This window comes from Cardiocondyla obscurior, linkage group LG14 (assembly GCF_019399895.1).
Source record: "Cardiocondyla obscurior isolate alpha-2009 linkage group LG14, Cobs3.1, whole genome shotgun sequence".
NCBI lineage: Eukaryota > Metazoa > Arthropoda > Insecta > Hymenoptera > Formicidae > Cardiocondyla > Cardiocondyla obscurior.
The window spans coordinates 442,490-464,445 of record NC_091877.1 but is presented as its reverse complement, the minus strand read 5'-3'; the positions used below and the strand labels follow the sequence as shown (position 1 = coordinate 464,445).

The 21,956-nt window shown below is 37.3% G+C and overlaps 5 protein-coding genes across 9 annotated transcripts; 2 read left to right on the top strand and 3 right to left on the bottom strand.

The window, feature by feature from the left end:
* Positions 1 to 111: 111 nt before the first annotated feature.
* LOC139108246 (pre-mRNA-splicing factor RBM22) lies at positions 112 to 1,822 on the bottom strand. Its single transcript, XM_070666373.1, has 3 exons — positions 1,653 to 1,822; positions 1,524 to 1,577; positions 112 to 1,399 (listed from the first exon to the last, which is right to left on the bottom strand). Exons 1-3 carry the CDS (start codon positions 1,704 to 1,706, stop codon positions 254 to 256), a joined length of 1,254 nt encoding a protein of 417 aa, XP_070522474.1. The 5' UTR covers positions 1,707 to 1,822; the 3' UTR covers positions 112 to 253.
* Positions 1,823 to 1,938: 116 nt separating this feature from the next.
* Positions 1,939 to 7,865, top strand: Alpha-man-iia (alpha-mannosidase 2). The gene is made up of 7 exons (XM_070666338.1): positions 1,939 to 2,589; positions 2,762 to 4,119; positions 4,215 to 4,553; positions 4,728 to 5,036; positions 5,108 to 5,639; positions 5,779 to 5,931; positions 6,143 to 7,865. Exons 1-7 carry the CDS (start codon positions 2,461 to 2,463, stop codon positions 6,722 to 6,724), a joined length of 3,402 nt encoding a protein of 1,133 aa, XP_070522439.1. The 5' UTR covers positions 1,939 to 2,460; the 3' UTR covers positions 6,725 to 7,865.
* On the bottom strand, positions 6,708 to 8,835 carry Naa40 (N-alpha-acetyltransferase 40). Of its 3 annotated transcripts, XM_070666378.1 has the most exons (5): positions 8,536 to 8,834; positions 7,928 to 8,316; positions 7,669 to 7,827; positions 7,187 to 7,212; positions 6,958 to 7,058 (listed from the first exon to the last, which is right to left on the bottom strand). In XM_070666378.1, exons 1-5 carry the CDS (start codon positions 8,539 to 8,541, stop codon positions 6,958 to 6,960), a joined length of 681 nt encoding a protein of 226 aa, XP_070522479.1. In that variant the 5' UTR covers positions 8,542 to 8,834. The 3 variants fall into 3 exon arrangements, with proteins under 3 accessions (XP_070522480.1, XP_070522479.1, XP_070522478.1); XM_070666379.1 differs by lacking the exons at positions 6,958 to 7,058; positions 7,187 to 7,212 and adding an exon at positions 6,708 to 6,847 and having other exon boundaries at positions 8,536 to 8,833; XM_070666377.1 differs by lacking the exon at positions 6,958 to 7,058 and having other exon boundaries at positions 7,065 to 7,212; positions 8,536 to 8,835.
* Positions 8,836 to 9,110: 275 nt separating this feature from the next.
* Pak (serine/threonine-protein kinase PAK 3-like protein) lies at positions 9,111 to 17,270 on the top strand. Of its 2 annotated transcripts, XM_070666369.1 has the most exons (10): positions 9,124 to 9,758; positions 9,873 to 9,986; positions 10,703 to 10,898; positions 12,036 to 12,198; positions 12,297 to 12,423; positions 12,502 to 12,619; positions 12,718 to 13,001; positions 13,073 to 13,568; positions 13,650 to 13,868; positions 13,978 to 17,270. In XM_070666369.1, the coding sequence occupies exons 2-10, from the start codon at positions 9,931 to 9,933 to the stop codon at positions 14,059 to 14,061; spliced, it is 1,743 nt and encodes a 580-aa protein (XP_070522470.1). In that variant the 5' UTR covers positions 9,124 to 9,758; positions 9,873 to 9,930; the 3' UTR covers positions 14,062 to 17,270. The 2 variants fall into 2 exon arrangements, with proteins under 2 accessions (XP_070522471.1, XP_070522470.1); XM_070666370.1 differs by having other exon boundaries at positions 9,111 to 9,986; positions 12,511 to 12,619.
* A 571-nt stretch (positions 17,271 to 17,841) lies between these two features.
* Positions 17,842 to 21,687, bottom strand: Selr (methionine sulfoxide reductase SelR). 2 transcript variants are annotated; one of them, XM_070666382.1, is made up of 3 exons: positions 21,369 to 21,687; positions 20,284 to 20,456; positions 17,842 to 18,840 (listed from the first exon to the last, which is right to left on the bottom strand). In XM_070666382.1, the coding sequence occupies exons 1-3, from the start codon at positions 21,452 to 21,454 to the stop codon at positions 18,653 to 18,655; spliced, it is 447 nt and encodes a 148-aa protein (XP_070522483.1). In that variant the 5' UTR covers positions 21,455 to 21,687; the 3' UTR covers positions 17,842 to 18,652. The 2 variants fall into 2 exon arrangements, with proteins under 2 accessions (XP_070522483.1, XP_070522482.1); XM_070666381.1 differs by having other exon boundaries at positions 17,842 to 18,804; positions 21,369 to 21,592.
* Between the last annotated feature and the right edge of the window lie 269 nt (positions 21,688 to 21,956).

Below are 21,956 nucleotides of genomic sequence, written 5' to 3'. Positions count from 1 at the left end.
ACACAACAATAATGATGTAGAAGGTATTCCGCTAAACGTGCAACGCAAACGTAATCTCGTATCATATATAAAAAATACGCAAAAGAGATATTAGTAATAACAATATTAAAGTGGAAGATGAAAGCAAAAATCGTATATTTATGTCTCGATTAACGTTGCGCCGTCGCTCGAACGTTACATACATAAAACGTACATAAAAAAAAAAAAAAAAGAATTTACATAGGTTTGCTATTACCACTGTTACATTATTGCATTACTCCTCCGGCCAAGGCTTGCCTACACCCTGCGACGCGCCCATCCTGGACGGATCTTGGCTCGGATAATGAATGGGGGCAGTTCCTGGAGGGAAGATTGGTGCGGCGGCCGCGGCCGCGGCTGCAGCTGCAGTTGCCATTTGAGGCGGGAACATGAATTGAGGAGCCACCGGTGGCGGTGGGATCATCATCGGCGGCATCATACCGGGGGTGGGTTGCAGATTAAAGAAGTTGTTACCCATGCTTTCTGGTGGTGGCGGCAACGCGCCAGGTAATCCCGGAACGGGCTCGAGGATCTCCCGCGTAGCTTCTGCCGCGGATACAGTCTGCCTTCCCTGTGAGCGGCCCCACTTTATGGTCAGCCGCCTTCCGCCTAATATTAGTTTGTTGAATGTCCTTTCCGCTGCCGCCTCGGCGGCGTTTCTCTGAGTGTACTGAATGAAGGCACACTGCTGACGCGGCACCATCGTCACCGAGCGGATCTCACCGTACTGATAGAAATGATCTCGTAGCTGTTTCTCTGTTAGCACGTCGCCTAGATTGCCGATGTATAACGTTGTGATCGTTTTGTCCTCGGGCGGATCTAGCTTGGGCATGGCTGCAGCCCTGCGCATCAACTTGTCTGCCACTGGATCGTTCACTCCGTAATAACGATCTTTTATGTTTTGATCTGCCAACGGATCGTCGGGATCTGTTGGTTTCTCGTGCCGATAGGGACACTCTTCGCCTCTCTTACATTCACCTTTAACCCAAAAGGAACAAATGTGTGGTCTGTTTCTCTTATAATAAGGGCTCGTCCTAGCGAGTTTCATCAGGAGATCACTAGCTGCTGCAGATTTGCCAACAGCACCAGCCGGTGTTGTTGGATCGATTTTTCCAATCTCATTGTCTATGTTTTGTACGTAGTATTCCTTATTTACATCGGAACGTGGCAAATCGTCTTTAATTTTCAAAGCGGCATCGCGGACCTGGATAGGCAAGCCGTATTCCAAATCCAACAAGCAAGTTTGACATACATTTTTCAATCGACTGCAAGTTTGACAGACCTCGGTTTTCTTAAATCTCATTCTCGCTCCCGGACACCACCTGAACACTGTAAACGGTCGCATGCATATCTTGCATTCCTTTCCATATCTCTCCTTAGTCTGTAAAAAAAATCGTGGATTATTCATTTATTAATCTGCTAACATAAAATTTTTTTTTTACAGCTCGATTATAAAATATCCAGTAATGAACGTTTGCTTTGGACACTTTTGATAATTTACTTACCATACGAATGTACGGATTGTCTCCTAAGCATGTTTGACAAAGTATTGGAAACTCCTGTAAGAAATGAAAGCATGTAATATAAGGTACTTTCCCTCATGACAGAAGCATAAGATTAATAAAATTACTTACCGCATCCTCCCAATTCTGTCTGTTGTAAGTATTAGTGGTTTTCGACGTAGCCATCGCGCGTTAATAATAATATATTTTATGTAAACAATGTAGAAGAAGTTAAAGAGACACGCAACGGAGCCGCCATTTGCAATTGACAATTCACGTCGCTACATCTAGCGCAGCTCCGTTTACGCGGTTCCACTGTCAGGTTAGCCAAATACAATCCGACGTAGCGACGGTCAGTAATAAAAATTTAAATGTTTGGCGAAACTGCAGACGACCGACGCAACCAGGATATAGTGCAGCTGGAAAGAAGGAAAGAACATATCTAATGTATAGTTTAAATTACCATGCTACTCAAAGTATATGGAGAGCGAGAGTTTTGCAGCTCTTTAACCGAGTCTGTGTTAAATATCTTATAAATCCTCGGCATTGAGAGTGGCCGAAAATTAGGAAACCACAACGCACTTAGGAAAGGAAAGGAGGAAAGTGTGGAAATGATTGACAGATTAAGATTACTGGACATTTAAATGGTTCGCAGTAATCGCCGCTGATCGCCGCTTAGTATTGTGACGCGAGAGCTCCACGTTGCAAGCTCAAACTGGAGCTTATGAAAATCACAGGTTGTAGTTTTGCCGATTGACTCGAAGCGTTAGGATTGCCAAAATCTTCTTCATTCATGTAACATGTAGTTTTTTCGTAACGGCGGATAAATTAGGTTAAGATCAAATAGATTTACAATTTTCTACTCACCATCAGTACTTAATTAACCGTCGTAAAATTAAAGCTTAAATTTAATGCCAAGTAAAACAAGCAACTAGTAACGATGAGGACTAGAAAAACTATTGCCATTCTTGGAGTGGGTTTGATCCTTGCCTGTTGTGTGATGATCTATTTGATGACAGATCTAATCCTTCTTCCACCTGGACAAACTTCTAAGCTGTCTGTGAACAATGTAAGTATTGGCAAAATTATTCTTAGTATAGATTCTAATCGTATTTTAATTAGCAAGAACACAATTATTATTTAAATTAATTTTTTTTCTCTTTTTAATCTCAAATGTATTTTTTATATTTTTTGAAATTATATTTATTTCAAATTATAATAACTATTTTTATTTTTTCTAGAATCAATGGCTCCATTTTGAGAACAGACTGGCAAAATTAGAAAAAGACTTTGACAAACATCACAAGGTTATGAGCGTTTTGCAGGAGCAAGCAGCAAAAATCAAAGATAATTTTGTACCTAATGTACAACCAATCCGTCATTTAAATCATTCCGAATCTAAGCTGTCGCGTTCAGGAAAAGCTCTCACATGCAATTTCAATATTCAAAAAGTTCCTGAGGTTGATATTCAAATGTTAGAGTTGTATAAGCAACTAAAATTTGATAATTTAGATGGTGGAGTTTGGAAGCAAGGCTGGAACATTGTGTACAACGAAAAGCAATGGCATCCCAACAGAAAATTAAAAGTTTTTGTTGTGCCTCATTCGCATAATGATCCCGGATGGTTAAATACATTTGAAAAATACTACATGTTCCAAACGCGGAGCATATTAAATCATATGGTGATTAAATTGAGTGAGGATAGGAGACGCAAATTTATTTGGGCAGAAATGTCATTCTTTAAACTTTGGTGGGACGATCAATCGAAAGAGACGAGAGACCAGGTGCGTCGTCTTGTACATGACGGGCAATTAGAGATTGTAACGGGAGGATGGGTGATGCCAGATGAATCTGTATCCCACTGGATCGCTCAACTCACGCAATTGACTGAGGGACATCAGTGGTTAAAATATAATCTGGATTATACACCGAATTCGGGATGGGCTATCGATCCATTTGGCCTATCTCCCACTATGCCGTATCTCTTGAAAAATTCGGGCCTAGAAAACCTCTTGATCCAGCGGGTTCATTATTCGATAAAAAAAAAATTAGCTAAGGACAAAAATCTTGAATTTCGTTGGAGGCAATTGTGGGACAATGACGGCTCCACCGAGTTTTTTACTCATGTCATGCCATTTTACAGTTACGATGTTCCTCATACGTGTGGCCCGGATCCGAAGGTGTGCTGCCAATTTGATTTTTACCGAGTACAAAACTTTGGTCTTAATTGTCCATGGAAGGTACCACCAAAAATTATAACTAGAGCAAATGTAGCGGAAAGATCGTTGCTCTTGTTGGATCAATATCGCAAGAAAGCACAGCTGTTTAAAACAGACGTGGTACTCGCACCACTAGGCGACGATTTCAGATATACTCACATAACCGAATGGGAGGCTCAGTACGACAATTATCAAAAGCTGTTTAATTACATGAACGAAAATCAACACTTAAATGTCCAAATACAATTTGGAACGCTAAGTGATTATTTTGAAGCGGTCAGAGAAAAGCGCAATTTAAATGAGTTTCCTACTTTGTCTGGCGATTTTTTTACGTACTCCGATAGAGACGATCATTATTGGAGCGGCTACTACACTTCTAGGTAAAAATCCATCGTACAAATTTTAGAAAACGATATCTTTATACTTTATTTACGCTCAAATAATTCTAACGTGATTTATATTTAAATCTTTATAGGCCTTTTCACAAAAGATTGGATCGCGTACTACTGGGTTCTTTGAGAGGATCGGAAGCATTAGCAGCTATAGCCTGGGCCAAAGGTAACGATCAGTTAGTAGAAGGCAGTCTCGCGTCCCGGTTAGAGAAAGCCAGAATGTGGCATTCTCTGTTTCAACATCACGATGGAGTTACCGGAACCTCTAAGGACAACGTAGTGATCGATTACGCCCAGAAGATGATAATGGCTTTGAATAACTCAGCTCACGTACTTCAGCAATCTATAGCGCATTTATTAAGAACTCCTCAAGTATCGACTATATATGCTGAAGCTGTGTATTTTTCGCTAGATGAAACCAGGTATATTATTAATAATTGTAATATAATTAATTTAAAACCGCAAAAATAGCGACAACTTTCGCAATTAATAACTGAATAATTACGATTACTTGTAATCGTAATTGTAGTGATTTTTTTTACAGCTCCGATTTAATTAATGTTCTAACGTGAAATGTGTAATCATTTTTTTTGTAGATCGCACCATACAAGTGTGGGTGAAAAATACGTTCTTAATCTTGGAGACAATGAACCGTCGAAAAAAATTATTTTTTATAATTCACTTCCAAGACAGAGAACAAAAGTGCAAACTTTACTTGTTTCGACGCCATTCGTCAGAGTTACAGATCGACGAGGACAGACAGTCAAGTGTCAAGTGTCTCCCGTTTGGATCGGTCCAGCTGCATTGTCCTCGGCTAAATACGAATTATCATTTCTAGTCACTGTACCAGGATTCGGTATTACTACGTATATAGTTCACGCATTACATAAAGCATCGTATACAAAGTAAATATAACAATCATTGTATAAAAAAAAAATTTATTTTTCAAAAAATTAATTCGGTTTTTTTTTTACAGGGAAGTGTATTTAGCTAACGTCACCATTTACAACACTGACATAAGATTTCCGTCGATACCCGGTTTCGGTCATTTTACGACTTTGCCGAATATGCAAGAATTTTCGATTTCTCAACGGCCAGAATTATCTGCTTCTTTTGGGAAATCTGGTTTGTTGAAGGCTTTAAAAGTAGGCAATACCGTATTTCCAGTGCATCTAGACTTCGTGAAATATGGTACCAGAGGTTCCGGAAAAGATAAAAGCGGCGCCTATTTGTTTCTGCCTGACAAGCAGGAACCAGATGTGGTGTTCATGGATGGCAAAGCGATCGTTCATTTGATAACTGGACCAATTTTATCAAAAGTATTCATAGAATTGCCGCACGTGCGGCATACTTGTGCGCTGTTCAATTCTCCTGGCAGCGATGGGCTCGGGTTGCACATAATTAACGAGGTTGACATAACGGAAACGCAAAATTATGAGCTCGCGATGCGTTTTAATACAGATATTGCATCCAGCGATCAATTCTTCACGGATTTAAATGGACTCAACGTAAGTACATTGCGAATATAATTCTAAACGACTGGCTTAAAATCTTTAAAAATATATTTTAGTGTAGAATTAATTTTCCGATGTTATATTTTCTTGTCAAGATAATCGCGCAACGTAAATTTTATTTTATTAATTTTAGATAATCCGAAGGCAAAGATTCCGCAAGCTTCACACACAAGGAAATTATTATCCAATGGCAGCAAGTGCATATATAGAAGATAAAAAAGTTAGATTGACAATCGCTACGGCACAACCATTAGGAGTAGCTTCCATGGCATCTGGTCAACTCGAGGTAAATTAGTTAATTATATTTCGTTACTAAATTTTTTTTTTTCGTATTTTAATATATAATATAAATGTATAAAATAATTAAGCTAAAAAAAAGCGCATTAATAATAATTTTCTTTGAATAAAGAACTATACTAAAAACTTATTAAAATTAGATTAAATCTAATTTTAGTTACACCTTATTTTTAACAAATCTATGTGATTTTTACAAATAGATTATGCAAGATAGAAGATTACTTCAGGATGACAATCGAGGATTAGGGCAAGGCGTAATGGACAATCTATTAACAAATCATATGTTTACGGTTATTCTGGAAAAGAAGGAAACGAATTGTCCTTTCGCAGTACCGATGAACCATCCAGCAGGATTACTGTCTTTAAGTGGTCACTTAGCCTCGGAGGAGTTATTGCATCCAATCGTGGCGTTGCATCCTCACAATCCTTTACCTTTCAATTTGCACGCTCACTTCTCGCCGCTTCGATACGACCTTCCAGTAGACTTGAATATTGTCAGTCTACGAGTGTTTCCCATTCCCGAGGGTGCCGGCAAAGGTATCGGTATGGTGCTACATCAGTCAGCTTTAGACACTTGCTTTAACAATTCTCTTTTACGACACTTGAACGTTTCGGAATCTGGAGAAGTAGATTTGACAAAGCTCCTGAATGATATGGAAGACTGGACCATAAGTAAAGCGCCCCTTACATTTCACAATGTTGGGCCATCGCTAAAATCACCCATTGTAAATTTGTGCCCGCATCAAATACTGCCGATATTATTTCACAAGACGCAGTCCTAATGGGGGAGAAACGTATAAGGTATGCATACACTGGTTTCCATTTATCCACATAAATTTTGCTTGCTCAAAATTATATAGTCCAAGTGCGCGGAGGCCGGTGGATTTGAATTGTCTACTTTATATCTGGAACAATATCAAATGTATAAAATTACGATTATTTGTTGGTGAAAATTGTATTTAATACAATACTGGATTATTTACTTTGTTAATCTTTGCTTGATCCTGTATAATTTTTATATTTTATGCACATGCATTTGACCGAAAGACATTTCGTAAGATATTATCAGAATTAAGATGAATATTGTGGATGAACGAACGTAATTCTCAACGTATCCTTGGCTCACCAAATGCAATTTGAGTTTTGTGTTTCGAGCAAAATCGTATTACATGTAAAAAATAGATTTAAATAACTGCATTTAACAGTAACGAATAGAGCAAGGATGCAAATTAATAAAAAATTACCTTGTCGCAATCGAATAATCTCAGAGCTGTAAAAAAAAAAGTAATCACTACATTTACGATTACCGATTACGACAAGGCGAAATAATTGTAATTGGTAATTATTTTTTTTTTCAACTACAAGTAATCTTAATCATCCAGTTATTGATTACTATTACTACTTTTACAGCTTTGAATACTCTGATACTAGTCAATTATAGACTGTGTAAAAGATGTAAATTTCGGTTACACAGCAATTTTATATATATACATACTCCTGTATTATATTGTATTGTACACTTGTATTGCATTGTATATACACCTTATATTAAAATATATTGAGCAGTTTTAGGACGTATGTATGTATGTGAATGGTTTTAAGAAACTTGCTTTATGTATAACATAGTGCAGACAACTTTGACAAGTAATGTTGATATATAGACTTAAGAATGTCAGTGCATCGATCGCTATTTTATAAACGTAACAATAATAATATGATTCCTTACCCAAGAGCATAGAAAAATTGTATTGCTGATGGGTTGTGTTTGAAAACAGTTAAGACAACTTTTAACATCTGATTTTGATATGCCATGGATTCCAAAGCTGACATCATAAAACGACCGAGCCCCTTGCGTCTGATTGACGGTTCCAATTGTAATTCATAGCTGTATGCATAGATACATATATTAAATCTTTTCCATAATATTATGTAAACGTTATTTTCAGCATATGCATAATTTTAAAGGCGAAATATACGTAGTATACCAGTATAAAACTAAGTCGCCGTTGTCGATGTCAAATCGGAAGTGTGAAAAACCAAGAAATTCGTTATTGCACAACGCTAGTAAGTACCAAGCCGTTTCTTCTGTTAATTCGGCTCGTTTTTCAGCTGCATTCCAGCTCCACCTGGACCGTTCATACATATCTTTCATGTTTCTCTCCATAATATCCATAATCCAAGAGAGACATTCCGACTGTGCATCCTTTGCTTTAAGGCAAACGAGCTCTATCGCGTTATTGTCGCTTGTTACGAATTTTTGAAACTTTTGCAGGGAATCCAAAGGATTAGTCAGAGCATTTGCCTGATCTATTAGACGCCGCTGCATCGATAGTTTCTCCGCTATGAGTTGACGTCTTGTTTTTCTAGCTTTTTTCTATGCAAAAAAAAAAAAAAAAAAAAAAAAAATGAGAATTTAATAATTCGTTCAAAAACAAATGCGGCAATTTGCACGAGTATTTTAAATATGGCAAATGTTAAGAATACGATTTGTTAATTTTAAGCAACAATACGTCAAATAAGTTCAAATTTATCGAAATCAGGTGTGATAATCGTATTCTTAATAATTACCTTAAACCGCAACCGGACAACTCACCTGCATGATTCAAATTCGATTAAGCTGGATGTATGCCTTTTTTTTCTTTTTGTAATTTTTGTATGAAGAGCTTGTGCGCGACTCCTTTGAATCCTTTTCAAGTTATAAAAATTTATCAAGTTTGATTTAATCTTGCTTACAGCTTTTGCTACGGTGCAGAACTATAGAGGTTAAGTATATTTCGTATGGCGGCATGCGGAACATGGGCTCATTTTAATTTTTCGATAATCCTGGATTGAAACTGGCGGGAGCGGCTGAGTTAAATATGGTGGCCGATGATGCTGCCGACTATCGCTGCACTATGAACAAATCTAACTTCCGTCCCCACCAGTCCCCACTAAAAACGATAGGAGTTTCTTCACCACCCTGTTTCTGTGTTCTGTGTCGCTGCAGCCTGCAGGCAATCAGCAGTGAGAGTTCGAGAGCAAGCGCGACGCGAATAGGATTACAGGAGTCGTCGCCGTCGGTCGTCGTCGCGATGCTCGAAGGAGCGTAGGAAGCGCGCGAGGACAGGGGACGGCGAAAGAAGAGCGAGGGAAAGGGCGCACGCGCGAGAGTGAACGTGTGAGCAAGCGAGGAGGATCTACGGTCGGAGGGTGACGACAGAGAAAGAGCGAGAAAGTGAGTGAGCGAGCGGGTGAGGGGAGAGCAAGGCGAAAGATCCGCGGATGCGGCGGGGTGTCTGCACCCGTGCGTGAATCACGCTTCAGAAACGCTCTCACTCTTTCTCCCTCTCTTTCTCGTCGCTCGCCCTCGTCGTCGACGTCCCCGAGTGCGCCCTGTGCTCGCGACATTGACCCGTGTCACCGCCGGACGCCACCGCCGACGGTCGGACAACCAGCCCGAAGCAGCAGCGGGCCACCCCGAATACCCCGATCGAGCGCGAGGGGAGAACGGCGGCCAGCCAACCGACCATCCAGCCAGCGGCGTCTCTGGGCGCCGATCGAGGAGAGCGACACCCACGAGGAGGAAGCCCACCGAGTCGCGCTCCGATCCCGCTCGTTCCGCTCCGATTGCCATGACTCGTCCTGTGCGGGTCTTGCAACCGGTACCCGGTGTTCTGTGATGAAAGGTGTCCTCGTGGCACGGTGAGAAGACCTCCAACCTGCGGACTCTACCTGCCGGGTGTGCCTTCCCAGGAATCCTCGCGATTTGCCACCGGGATACGGCGACAACGTCGTCGTCGTCGTCGTCGTCGTCGTCGTCTTTGACAGGCCGAAGAGGTATCTCTTTCTCGACGAAGTACATCCGCGGTACCGAAAGTGAAAGTAGTGAGAGAACGACGATAAGTATATATAGACGTGCACACATTGACGAAACGCGGGTTTGATTAAAAGTATAGAGACGCAGCAACGGAGGATAGACTGGCAACAAAGGACCAGAAGCGGATACAACATGTCAGATGAGGAAGACAAACCCCCCGCACCCCCTGTTCGATTGACATCAAACAGGTATATGTCATTATCTACTTAATATGATCTATAGCATTGATCTGTCGACAGAGAATTGAATGGCTGCAAAGTAATCTTGTTTTGATTTTTATATGAATTATGTAATAAAATGTGTATATAAAATTTGTGTTTAAAGTAAAATTATCGAGACAATTGATTTCTTAGCGTTGTTTTTACGTCAAAATTATTGCACTTGATTTACGATGTTTAAAAGTGTACATGCACACAGATACACAGCAGTTGAATACTAGTATAAGTTGCCATAACTTTTGTGTTTCCTATACATAAAAGTCTGTATTCTCCAAAAATAGAGAGGCATTAAGCTTTGGGCTGCTAAAAATAATATCTCTCGGTGGCTTTCTGTTGTGGGAGACCATCATTAAAGATGTCTAGACGTAATGCCAGCATTACCCTAACAGATTTGAGAGACTACATGCTGTCAGGACATCTAAATATATCTACATATAGTCAAATTTACGTGTGTGCTCTATTGACGCTTTCGACAGCGAAAGTATCCTTAGTCCTTAATATTCATTTATGTAATAAGACATAAACTATTTTATATTTTATTTTTATGTAATATTACAGTCAGGTATACAGTGATCGATATTTACATGTATCATTTGTAATGGTTGACAGAATAATAATTTAATTTGATAAATATTGCGTCACGTTTGAAATTAATCCACTTAGTAATTATATCACTTATATTTCAGGGGGGAATCAACGCCTAATTTACCGGTGGACATGCGCCCACTGCCTAAGGAGCCAGATTCTGACGAGCGCAAGAAGAAGATTCTAAAAAGCAAGATGAAAGTGAAGGAGAACAAGGACAAACCTAACATAAGTTACCCCACTAACTTTGAGCACACTGTGCATGTCGGATTTGATGCAGTTACCGGTGAATTCACGGTAGGTTCTTTCAACTCGCGATTTGCACAGTTTTTTCACACCCATTATTTAAAGTGCACTCGCTTAATGCTTCGCTGTTGTATCACGGTGCGGATTATCTATGAAGAAATAAGAAAACATAAGTCTTGTATTAGAGCAGATGTTCTGTCGGCACCTGTCGTATACATTGTAATTATTCTGTATTTTTTTATGTGAACTTATACGCGTCACATAGATCTTCCGCATCTGATCAAAATCAAATATAAGACACATGGTCCACATCGAACATTTCGAAAACGGTACTTTGGTAATTTGTCCGATGCTTCTTATACTTTATTATTTTCACATGACTAAACTAACAAAACACGTATTTCTTTCCAAGCTGCCACTGAAAGTAAGTAAATTAATATAAATTAGTTTGCTTGTACTTCATATTTTACATACATTTACACCACGTGGTTCGACACTTTCTTTCTGTTGCGGTTTTTATGAGAATTAGATTTTACAATTTTTTAATTTTTATTAGTACATGAAGTTTTTCGTTGATAGTTGCTTTTGTAGATTGATATAAGCTTTAGTCGACGTTGCATACAACAATATTTATTTTTTTTTCTTACAGAATGATTATCGACACTGGATGAAAATTATAGAAATTTTATAAAATTCTGTTTAAAAATTATATTAACTTTAAACACTGTGCATGCATTCACAAATTGTAGTTTTAGAAAGTTAATTAATTATAACGATAACTTTTATTATATTAAAAAATTTTTTTATAGTTTTTAATACACATACACATTAATGTTAAAATTAAAAATATTCTTTTTAAGTTTCCTGTTATACAAGAATGACTTAGGCTCATAGAAAAGAGTTATGTCAAATGTTTTGTGAATATTCTGAATTAGTTTCTTAAATAACGAAACAAATGTAGATATAATGCGGAATTTCTTAACATCTACGAATTATATGATGTAGAGATGTTTTTTTATTTTTATTTTTTTATATATCTAATAGTTGCATGTTCAAAAATCAAATTTAGAATTAGTATATTAGATGCATTTTTTACAAATTAATTATATTTGACAGATTCATTAAATTATTATTTATGTTTAGTGGTATACGTGCGATAATCATTTAATAGTACGTGTTTGTTCTTAGGGTATGCCGGAGGCGTGGGCAAGATTACTTATGTCCAGCAATATTAGCAAGCAGGAACAAAAGAAAAATCCGCAAGCTGTGTTGGACGTATTAAATTGGTACGACAATAGCAGTAAGGAAGCCAAAGGCTCTAAGTACATGACTACAACTAAAATGGTTGTTGGTAAGTTCTGATATCAATTTACAAAAAAAAAACCCAAAAAATAATTTGGTTTTAATAATTATTATAATTACTGTATTATTAATACAATATTTTTGCAGCTCCAATCGAAAGGGCGAGTAGTCCGCGAAGTATGGGAATGAGTATTAACACAGGCGTAGGAAATATTCGCGGCCAGGCGATGTCTCAGGCATCTGGTAGTTCTCATTCTCAACATTCGTTAAGCAGGTGAGTCTTTTACACTTTTATGCGTTGTACTTGACCCTTGGTTGCCTAAATATTTTCTGAGAAACGGCAACGTTACAGAGTGAGTAGCAGTAGCCCGAGTAGTACGCCTACGGATGCGTGTGCAACTAGTTCAGAACAGGAAGATGAGCCGCCGCCTCCGCCGATCTCCGCCCGACCAGAACGCACGAAATCGATCGTAAGTTTTGTATTCTGCATGTTTGAACACGATTAAAAAATATACGTCTTTGATTATTATATTTAAATAACCGGGAACATTTTATTTTTACCGTGCAGTACACAAAACCTATAGAAGAAGAACCGCCTTCTCCTCTGACGACCACGCTAGGTTCGCCACAACGAAATGGCATGCAGCAACAACAGAACCAGTCGCAATTAGATAGAAATAAGAATCAAGCAACACCGACGTCAACAACGACCGACCAGACGCGACCGGCGCAAAGTGATAAAGCTAGAAAGAAAAAAATGTCGGACGACGAAATATTAGAGAAGCTTAGAACGATCGTCAGCGTGGGAGATCCTAACAGAAAATATACGAAAATGGAAAAAATAGGACAAGGGTAAGCGGAAAATCAATAAATAACTTCTGGTATTAAATATAGAACTGTACTGATTAACGATCGTTTTGCAGTGCCTCGGGGACAGTATATACAGCAATAGAAACATCTACCGGCATGGAAGTTGCAATAAAACAAATGAATCTATCGCAACAACCAAAGAAAGAGCTTATAATAAATGAGATTTTGGTTATGCGGGAGAATAAACATCCTAATGTTGTAAATTACTTGGATAGTTATTTAGTTGGAGAAGAATTGTGGGTCGTCATGGAATATTTACCTGGTGGCAGCTTAACAGACGTTGTAACTGAGACTTGCATGGATGAAGGCCAAATTGCTGCAGTCTGTAGAGAAGTTCTACAGGCACTTGAGTTTCTTCACTGTAATCAAGTTATACACAGGGACATCAAGTCCGACAATATTTTATTGGGTCTTGACGGCGGGGTGAAATTGACAGATTTTGGTTTTTGTGCGCAAATCTCGCCGGAACAGAGCAAACGAACGACGATGGTTGGTACACCGTATTGGATGGCTCCGGAAGTAGTAACGCGAAAACAATATGGACCTAAGGTAAATGCATATATTGATTTATGTGTAACAATGAATATGCATTACATGCATCGATTATAACAACGTACGATGATATTGCAGGTTGATATATGGTCTTTGGGCATAATGGCAATTGAAATGATCGAAGGCGAACCACCGTATTTGAACGAAAATCCTTTGAGAGCATTGTATTTGATTGCGACGAATGGTAAACCGGAAATTAAGGAGAAGGACAAGCTATCGGGTATATTTCAAGACTTTCTAGACCAGTGTTTAGAGGTGGAAGTGGAGAAACGGTCTGCGGCTTCCGAACTACTAAAGGTAAGAATTATTAATACATATAATGTAGAAATGCAGTCTCGGTATGTACGCGTATTTTTTTCATTCGAATCGATTTAACTGGGAATGTGTTTTTAAATTGAATTTGCAGCATCCTTTTCTGAAATTAGCCAGGCCACTGGCTTCGTTAACACCTTTAATAATGGCAGCGAAAGAAGCTGCTAAAGGCCATTAAAAGACGGTGGCGTTTAGATTGTAGATTCGTAAGACGCGACTCCAAGAGTTCGGTTATATGAAAAAAGAAGGAAATAATAAATCACCCTCCCAAAACGGAAACGGCACAATAATTCAATAATATATAATAAATAATGAATATAAACGTATATATAAATTAATAAATATACATATATATGTATGCATACATATGTGTATATCGTATGTGAATATTATATTATATGCGACGTGTCGTATGTATACACATAAGCATGCATATATTTATTAGTTCATTACGTACGCATATAGATCATATAGATAGATAGATAGAACTTATTCGATATACCGCGATGGAGTATCGAAGAAACGGTTGCAAAGTTTTTAAAAAAAAGAAATGCTCGATTTTCGCATGTTGCGAGCGCGGACACAAAGTTAAATCAGAAAGAGCTATGAGTGATCTGACGGCAGAAATCTTGTTTTCCTCGATAAAGTCCACACTTATAATTGGGTGCAATGGGCTCACAAAATCTTAACTTAGTTTTTGAAGGAAATAGGAAAAGACAGAAAATAAAATGTGTATGTGCTTTACCGTATGTGCTGTTGCCTGTGACGTGTTCTTGCCGCAATTCAAATGGATTGTCATCGAGGAAATACAAGCAATTGTCAGTTATTTTCTAAAAATATAAAACTAGTATTACTAACTCTAAAAGGAAGAAGAAAATTCAAAGAGTTGGAGTTAGCAAAAAAAAAAAAAACGCATATTATTTATAGCGAGAACCTTATTAGATAATACTACAAAGAAATGTGAACACGTATACATAGGACCTATTCTAATATATTATTATTGTTTAACGAGAAATCGTAAAGAGAAAAAAAAAGGAAATGGTTAGTCTTCGTGTCGGACTTGTATTTTTCGACGGAAGTTACGATGAAGCAGAGCAATATGTTTTTAATGTGTTTAGTGCGACGATAAATCATGTGTAAGCAGATTTTAGATTAGAGTAATTTGTTTTAAAGTTTTTGAAGATCGCATTTTAACCACTGAATATTTTATTCAATTCAAATATTTTCTTATACTGAAAAGAAAACTGTTTTAGTCAATTCCTTGTTTATAAATATTGTGAATTTTTACGTTAATGTTCATTGTAAAAAGAATTGGTTTACACGTGCTCTAGCCGATTGCGTAAGAAATGCATATCTCGTTTGTGGCCGCTAATTTAGAGCTTTATGATGAAGAAATGAGTATGTTTTCTCATTTATATCGTTAAGAACAAAAAAAAAAGAAAGACACGTTAAGGCATTGAACTTACTATCATGGTTTACTATTTAGTTGATAAGACCATTTTACGAGGACAACGCTTGTCCACCTCACGTGTGTTCTTCGCTGTAAGTCCAACGTAATTGTCTGTAACGTGTCTTGTAAAACCGAGGAGAAAGGAAGGAATGAAAAATCAATGAAACTGTAAAACAAGGTTCAGACGTAGGAGCATTTTGTGACACTATAAAGTGCCTGTCTTGTCGTTTAGAGACGTGAAGAAGAAAAAAAAAAAAAATGAAAACTCGCGATAGATTTCTTATGAACCACTGTATAACGATATATGTAATATTTCGTTTTAGCACCATGAGAAGGAAGAAATAATCGAACATGCATATAATGGAGTTTAGTTGACGTTTTGTGTAGAACGAATTGTGGTTCCATATGTATGGTTGTATTTGCATCGAACATTATCGAGATATGTCTTTCCTAATATTGTATTATACGTCATCCAAGTGTCATCGTGTCATCGAAAAGTGAATATTTAGTTATTTTAGACGATATCATGGTTTGTAGATTTTTTATATCGTCATTTCTTTCATTATTTTTATTTTCGTAAATCGTATCCATTACTCGACCAGGATATCCACTGCGCGAAACAGTTTCTTAAAAACAAGATCAACTATGTGAGTAATAAAAAGAATGACCTAATGCAAACTGATTAGCAGAATATTTAAATTTTATAACGTTATAATATATACTCTTTTATTATAATAATTCCTTATAAAAATCGTTGAACAGTTTGGTATAGATCGCTTTTAGCCACAAGATAGTTGAGGAAAAAAAAAAATTTGTCTTCTAAGAAATATAACTATTTAATTAGTTATATATTTTCCATACTTACTATTTTCACGCGGTGGATAAGTAGCTCGGTCGACGAGATTTTTCGTTATATATATATGTATAGGACTCGTATATAGATTAATATTAACTCAAATCTTGTGAGAATATAAATACGATAGTTAATCGAAAAATTAACGATACTTATATTGCGTATGAAACAAGAAGAAGAAAAGAAGAAAATCCGTATATTATTTGATAACGAGAAATCGTATACTAAGGCATATTCGACGAGTTTATATTGTTTTCTTCTCCTTCTTTTTTTTGTAGTATCATTTAAAAGAAGCCTGATTAGATTTTTATAATATTTGACTGTACTTGATCGAGATAGGGAGAAGAAGCAGCTCAGTTTGTATTAACGCTTACGACCGAATTTAAGGCTGGTATACCGAAGGAACTTAATGCAATGTATATTTAAAAGAATCAGGGACTATGTAATAGACAGAGTATATAAATTAAATTCGTACTCTTGAAATATTTCGTAAATGTGTAATGCAAATGCTCGGCATTAATCTCCGTTTCGGCATCAGTCTCTAAAATCGGTCGGACTGTGACAAGTTAAGAGACAAAGTAATGTGCGCACGTCTTAGTATTAACGAGAAGTATGAGTGTGTAAAAAAGAAGATAATGGTGCGATCCAGGGTTAAAGTTGACGATCAGAACATTAATGACGTGGGGTCCTGCATTTTCACAAATATCTCGGGGGCAATAGAGAGGTCTATCTTTCTGTTACTATTTTTCACAACAGTTATTTAAACAATAGTACAGCTATTAGTAGATAGTGTCTAATTATTTTTATTTGTGAACCGGATCGCGCAAGTTGCAAAATTGCCTGCATGAAAAAAATTATCACCTGATCGACTCATAATCTGATTGAAGCGCATTTTAGCATGTAGATATGTTCGCTGATAGCAGTACTGGACGACCTTTTTATCGTGTAAACAAAAGTACAAAAATTGTACCAGACATGCCTTATCGTAATAATAGTAAGTGATGCACTACGAAAGTACTCATTATTTTTGACATTGACAAACGAACCACAAACGTAGAAAAGAAAAGAAAAAAAAAAAAAGAAATATAACGAGACTTTTGGGGAAAAATACGGGCAGGCGGATTTTTTAATATAATAGAGAAAATGTGGGCAACTTTGCATTTGTTTGTGCATTCATGTCTTGGTGATCGTTCCAATTGCATTTAATTATCCGCTACAAGCATTATGTATATTTTATCATCATTTTAGATTTTTTTAAATAGGGTTCCTAATGCAAATCATGTTAAATGTTTGTATGTATGTTTTGCTGTAGCATTTTACGATGTTTTTGAAAATGCTTTGTGATCTCCGAGTGCAAGAAAGAAGTAGGCCTATAGTAACAAAGTCGCTATTTTACTGCAGAGATTGAAGAAAGAAAAATCTTCGAACCTTCTTCGTTGGAGGAAGGTTCATCCGACTTTAACTTTTGTAAGAAAAAAAAATGCGTTTATCGCTATTGGAAACCATTCGACAGAAATCTGGTCTCTCAGGTAGAATGTAATATGTGAAATTTTTATGACAATGAAAATTTCAAGGCGAGGAAATGCAAAAAAAAAAAAAACAAAAAAACAAAAAACAGAAAAAGGGGTAATGAATTGTAAAAATAATGCCTAGAATTTTGCGTATATATTGTATTATAACACCTTTCAGTTTGTTTTGAAACGTTACAATATAAGGAAACATTTTATAACAAACATGGTTTTCATACAAAACTCTTTTCTTGCCTAATAGTATTAAGAGGAACGATAAATGATGACTACCATATTTTATTCCTCGTTTAAAATATATGATATTTACATAGTATGGCGTTTGTTGAAAAAATAACATCTTTTAAACATTTTTATTATTTATAGAGTATCACGCTTTCACACCATGCGGTATATATTCATCCTATGTGGGTGTTAAACTTTGTTGATACAGATATGTACCTGTACATTTGTAATATTGAGAGTAGACAGTATACAATGAGATTCAAGAATACCGATAGATACGGAGTTGCTTTCTCATCGTAAGTGAAAAGTCGGTCAGAAATGCTCTATATTCATACGAACAGTTTCCTTTTATAAAATAGCGTAGAAGCTTTAATGAAGAAAATTATATTCACAGACAAATTAAGAAAAGCATATGTAGGTAACATTACGATCAATCGAATGTAGTAAATTACGTAAAAGCATTTGCTGATAGCATATCGTCGGAAGTGATAAAAAAAACTAAATATTTTTTGTTATCGTAACAAATCACTTTACAAACAGCCTATTTGGTATCTTGATGATTATCATTAAACTCTTTTTACAACGCATAAATAAAACGAAAGTATCTTGATATTTATAAAACGAGATAAAACTTTTTTTTTCTCAAAAATAAAAACTCGTTATATAAATATTAGATATTAGGTAGAATGTAATAAGCGCGCGACGGTTGCTGGTTTTACGTAGACTTTTTCTCTTCTCCCGCCGAGTGGAAGCTTATAGAGGCAGAGTTGATGCAGAACCGCTTCCTTGTCGGCTTTGGCCCGTCATTGAACACGTGTCCCAGGTGTGCGTCACACTTTGAACAGGTCACCTCGGTCCGCACCATATCTGGGTTTGCGATCAGCAGTAGTAGATTGCCACCGACTAGTTGACGTCGTTTAATTCGACGCGACGCGCGATTTTCAGTGGTGTTGTTTTATTTTCAGTGATGAGAGTGAAGAGTGGTAGTAGTAGAGCCAAGGATTGATCAAGGAGGGCGACGGGAGAAAAAGAACAATAGAGTGTGATTAGACGCAGACCGACATACTTTTTTTTTTCAATACAATTGTCAAGAGATAACAGAAGCGATCTAAAAGATTTAGATTGAGGAAAAAGTTGAACTAAAAAATTAATCCAATTAAAAGACAACTAACATCCATATAATAAAAAAAAAATAAAAATAAAAACGATGAAGAAATGTGTACATTTATGAAACGGCTTCGTTCAACATACATTTTTACAATTAAATTTTTGCCCATTAGTTGTCACTAATTAATTAAATTGTACGCTAGGCTGGCAATATTAAAAATTACACCATTACTTTACTGGATTTCTAACATAGCTTTTCATATGTCTTAAATATTTTTTATTAAATGTTATTTTATATTATAGCAATATTGCAAGTTTATATTTTTTGGCTGTGAGTATTAAAACACACACTTGCAAGTAATTATTTATTATCTTAATTAGCATAACTGTAACGACAATGTAGAAGCGAAACTATATGCGTTAAGAGTTTGCAACTACAAAATTTATTATTCGATTTACTTTTAGCTAATAAATGTTATATTTTACACTCGCGAAGATGTTGCATCAGACGATATATCAGATTAATTTTGTGTACCTTTTTGGTCACATTTCCAATGTTTCATAATGTACGGCTAGCGTTATTAGTTTAATACAAAAAGTGATGTAAGTCTAACACAATCACACTCTAAGCAAGTAACATGCAGGAACTGAGGAGAACAGGAAATTTTTTCAAATATACATAACAATATATGTATTCAAAATAGAAGAAGATAGTGGGCATAGACAAATGCTGTATGTATAAATCTCATTTTACTTATAAAAGAGTACTCTTTTAAACAAATAGTAATGTATACTAGTTTCGTAAATGAAATAGATGCAAGAAGAAAGTAAAAATGTAACTGTAATCTTTATTAATAATTTCATAGAAAACTTGATCTCATAAAAAATGATAGAATATAAAGAGACTTCTACTTCAAACAGTTGTACTAGAAATTGAAATATGATCAGGATAAATTCGGTAATGTTATGCAAGTGTAAATATGATACATGTTCTGGTCACGATATGTAAATAGCAAGCGGGTACAATTTTTTAAAACGAAAACTCGTTCACAAGATACGGTGATTGTATCTTGGACACGTTCTAAGTGATTTCAATATACCCGCGCACTATTGTGCAACGTTTGACGTTAAGATGAACAGTGAGGTGTAAATCAAAGAGTGCCATTCTACTTAAGAACGCGAGCGTAATTACAAGATATATGCTAACGAAGGGTAGATTTCGAAGCGACAATTGCTTACCATGAGTGGTATCTTTGGTGAGTTTAACGCGCCCCTGATCAAGAACCTCGTTGAACGCAGGCCACCCGCATCCGCTGTCATACTTGGTGTCCGAGGAGAACAATTCCTGGTCGCATACGATGCAGGTGTACGTCCCCTTTTCGTAGAACTTGTTGTAGCAGCCGGTGAACGGCCTGCACCGAATAAAGCATGAGAATGAGTCACAGGAGGGTTAACATCGGGTGAACGCTAGGGGGGTGACAAAGGTGAAAGAGGGAGAAACGCAGCCGTGACACATATAACTTATTTTTAAACTCGCTGGCCGTGAGGCCAGCTCGCTCTGCGGACGTACAAAACCAGGCGCTCTTGAAAAAGTTATTTCGGTATTTCTCATCTAAGATTAAATACGCGGAACGTGACTTTGCGTTCTTATCTTTAATTCATGATGGTCGCGTAATCTGTGTCACATTGCGGGTTCATATGCGGGAACGTGGAACATTGATCTAATATCAATAACTATTAATACCATATTGTTCATTTTGACGTATGTAAAATCATGCAAAAAAAAAAAAAAAAAAAAAAATTATATCGGATAAAGACATATATGTATATCGGTATGCGTTATTTTTGTGTACTTCAAGAAACGCTTGGCTCGGAACTTATGTGCAGGGTCTTGAAATACCAAGCGAAGCGAAACGTCCGACGTTGCGTAAATATGGAGCAGACGACGCATAACATCCGCTCGTATCATCAATATAATTAGCACAATTCGACCGTGCCCCATCGTGTTATCGCCCGTTGCGCAATCTCCACGTTGCGTTTTCATCTATTATTGCGCTTAATGCTGAATCAGCTGACTCGTTACGTCTCGTCAAGCCTGAGGCTTGTTTTGACTGGGCGCGATAAGCATCTTGGAATCGAATTAACAGAAGTGGAAAGATGATGCTGCGCTTCGCGAGGGAATCTTCTCGGGGCGAGTAGCGAGAGAAATATTCCGTTCTTGTCGACACGTTATTGTCTTCGTCGTGAGCGAGCGTGAGCGTTTTAGAGAAGACGTCGGTATCGATACGACTCTGAGAGACTCGAGATCTCCGGTGCCGTCTCACCTCTCCGTGCCTTTTTCTTGTGTCACATGCCACTGCAGCGGAGTCAAGCGCTTCCGCGCTTCCTCCTTGTTAACCGCCGTCGTCATCCTCCTGATCGTGCCGAGCGTGAACCGCAGAATCTTGATGATATACCGGGACACTCCCGGGATACGAGCTCTCAAGTGACGACTCCTTTCCCTTTCTGGACGAGCCGCAACACACGCACTCTTGGATAACCTCGCCGTACCACACCGTACTGAACCGCTGACCGTACTGAATCGCGCTGCGAGCTGCGACACTATAGTATAGTCTATACGGCCATGTTCCACACTTCCACAGTCTTCACTCCGTGCCGGCTTCAGTTGATTGGCGCTCCAGTCATGTTCCAGCGTGTGTAGATCGTTCTAGAAATGTGCCGACGATATGTAAGTGCCATATTGATTTCAGACATCATAAAAAAGAAAAAAAGTAAAAAGAAAAAATCTTAGCATATTCCTGAATCAACAATTTTAATTCTTTTTACTGTTATATTGATATTGTGCGAGTTCGCCGATGGTTTTCACCATACCGACTGTACCTTTATAAAATTGTAGTTCGCTTCGCAGTCGT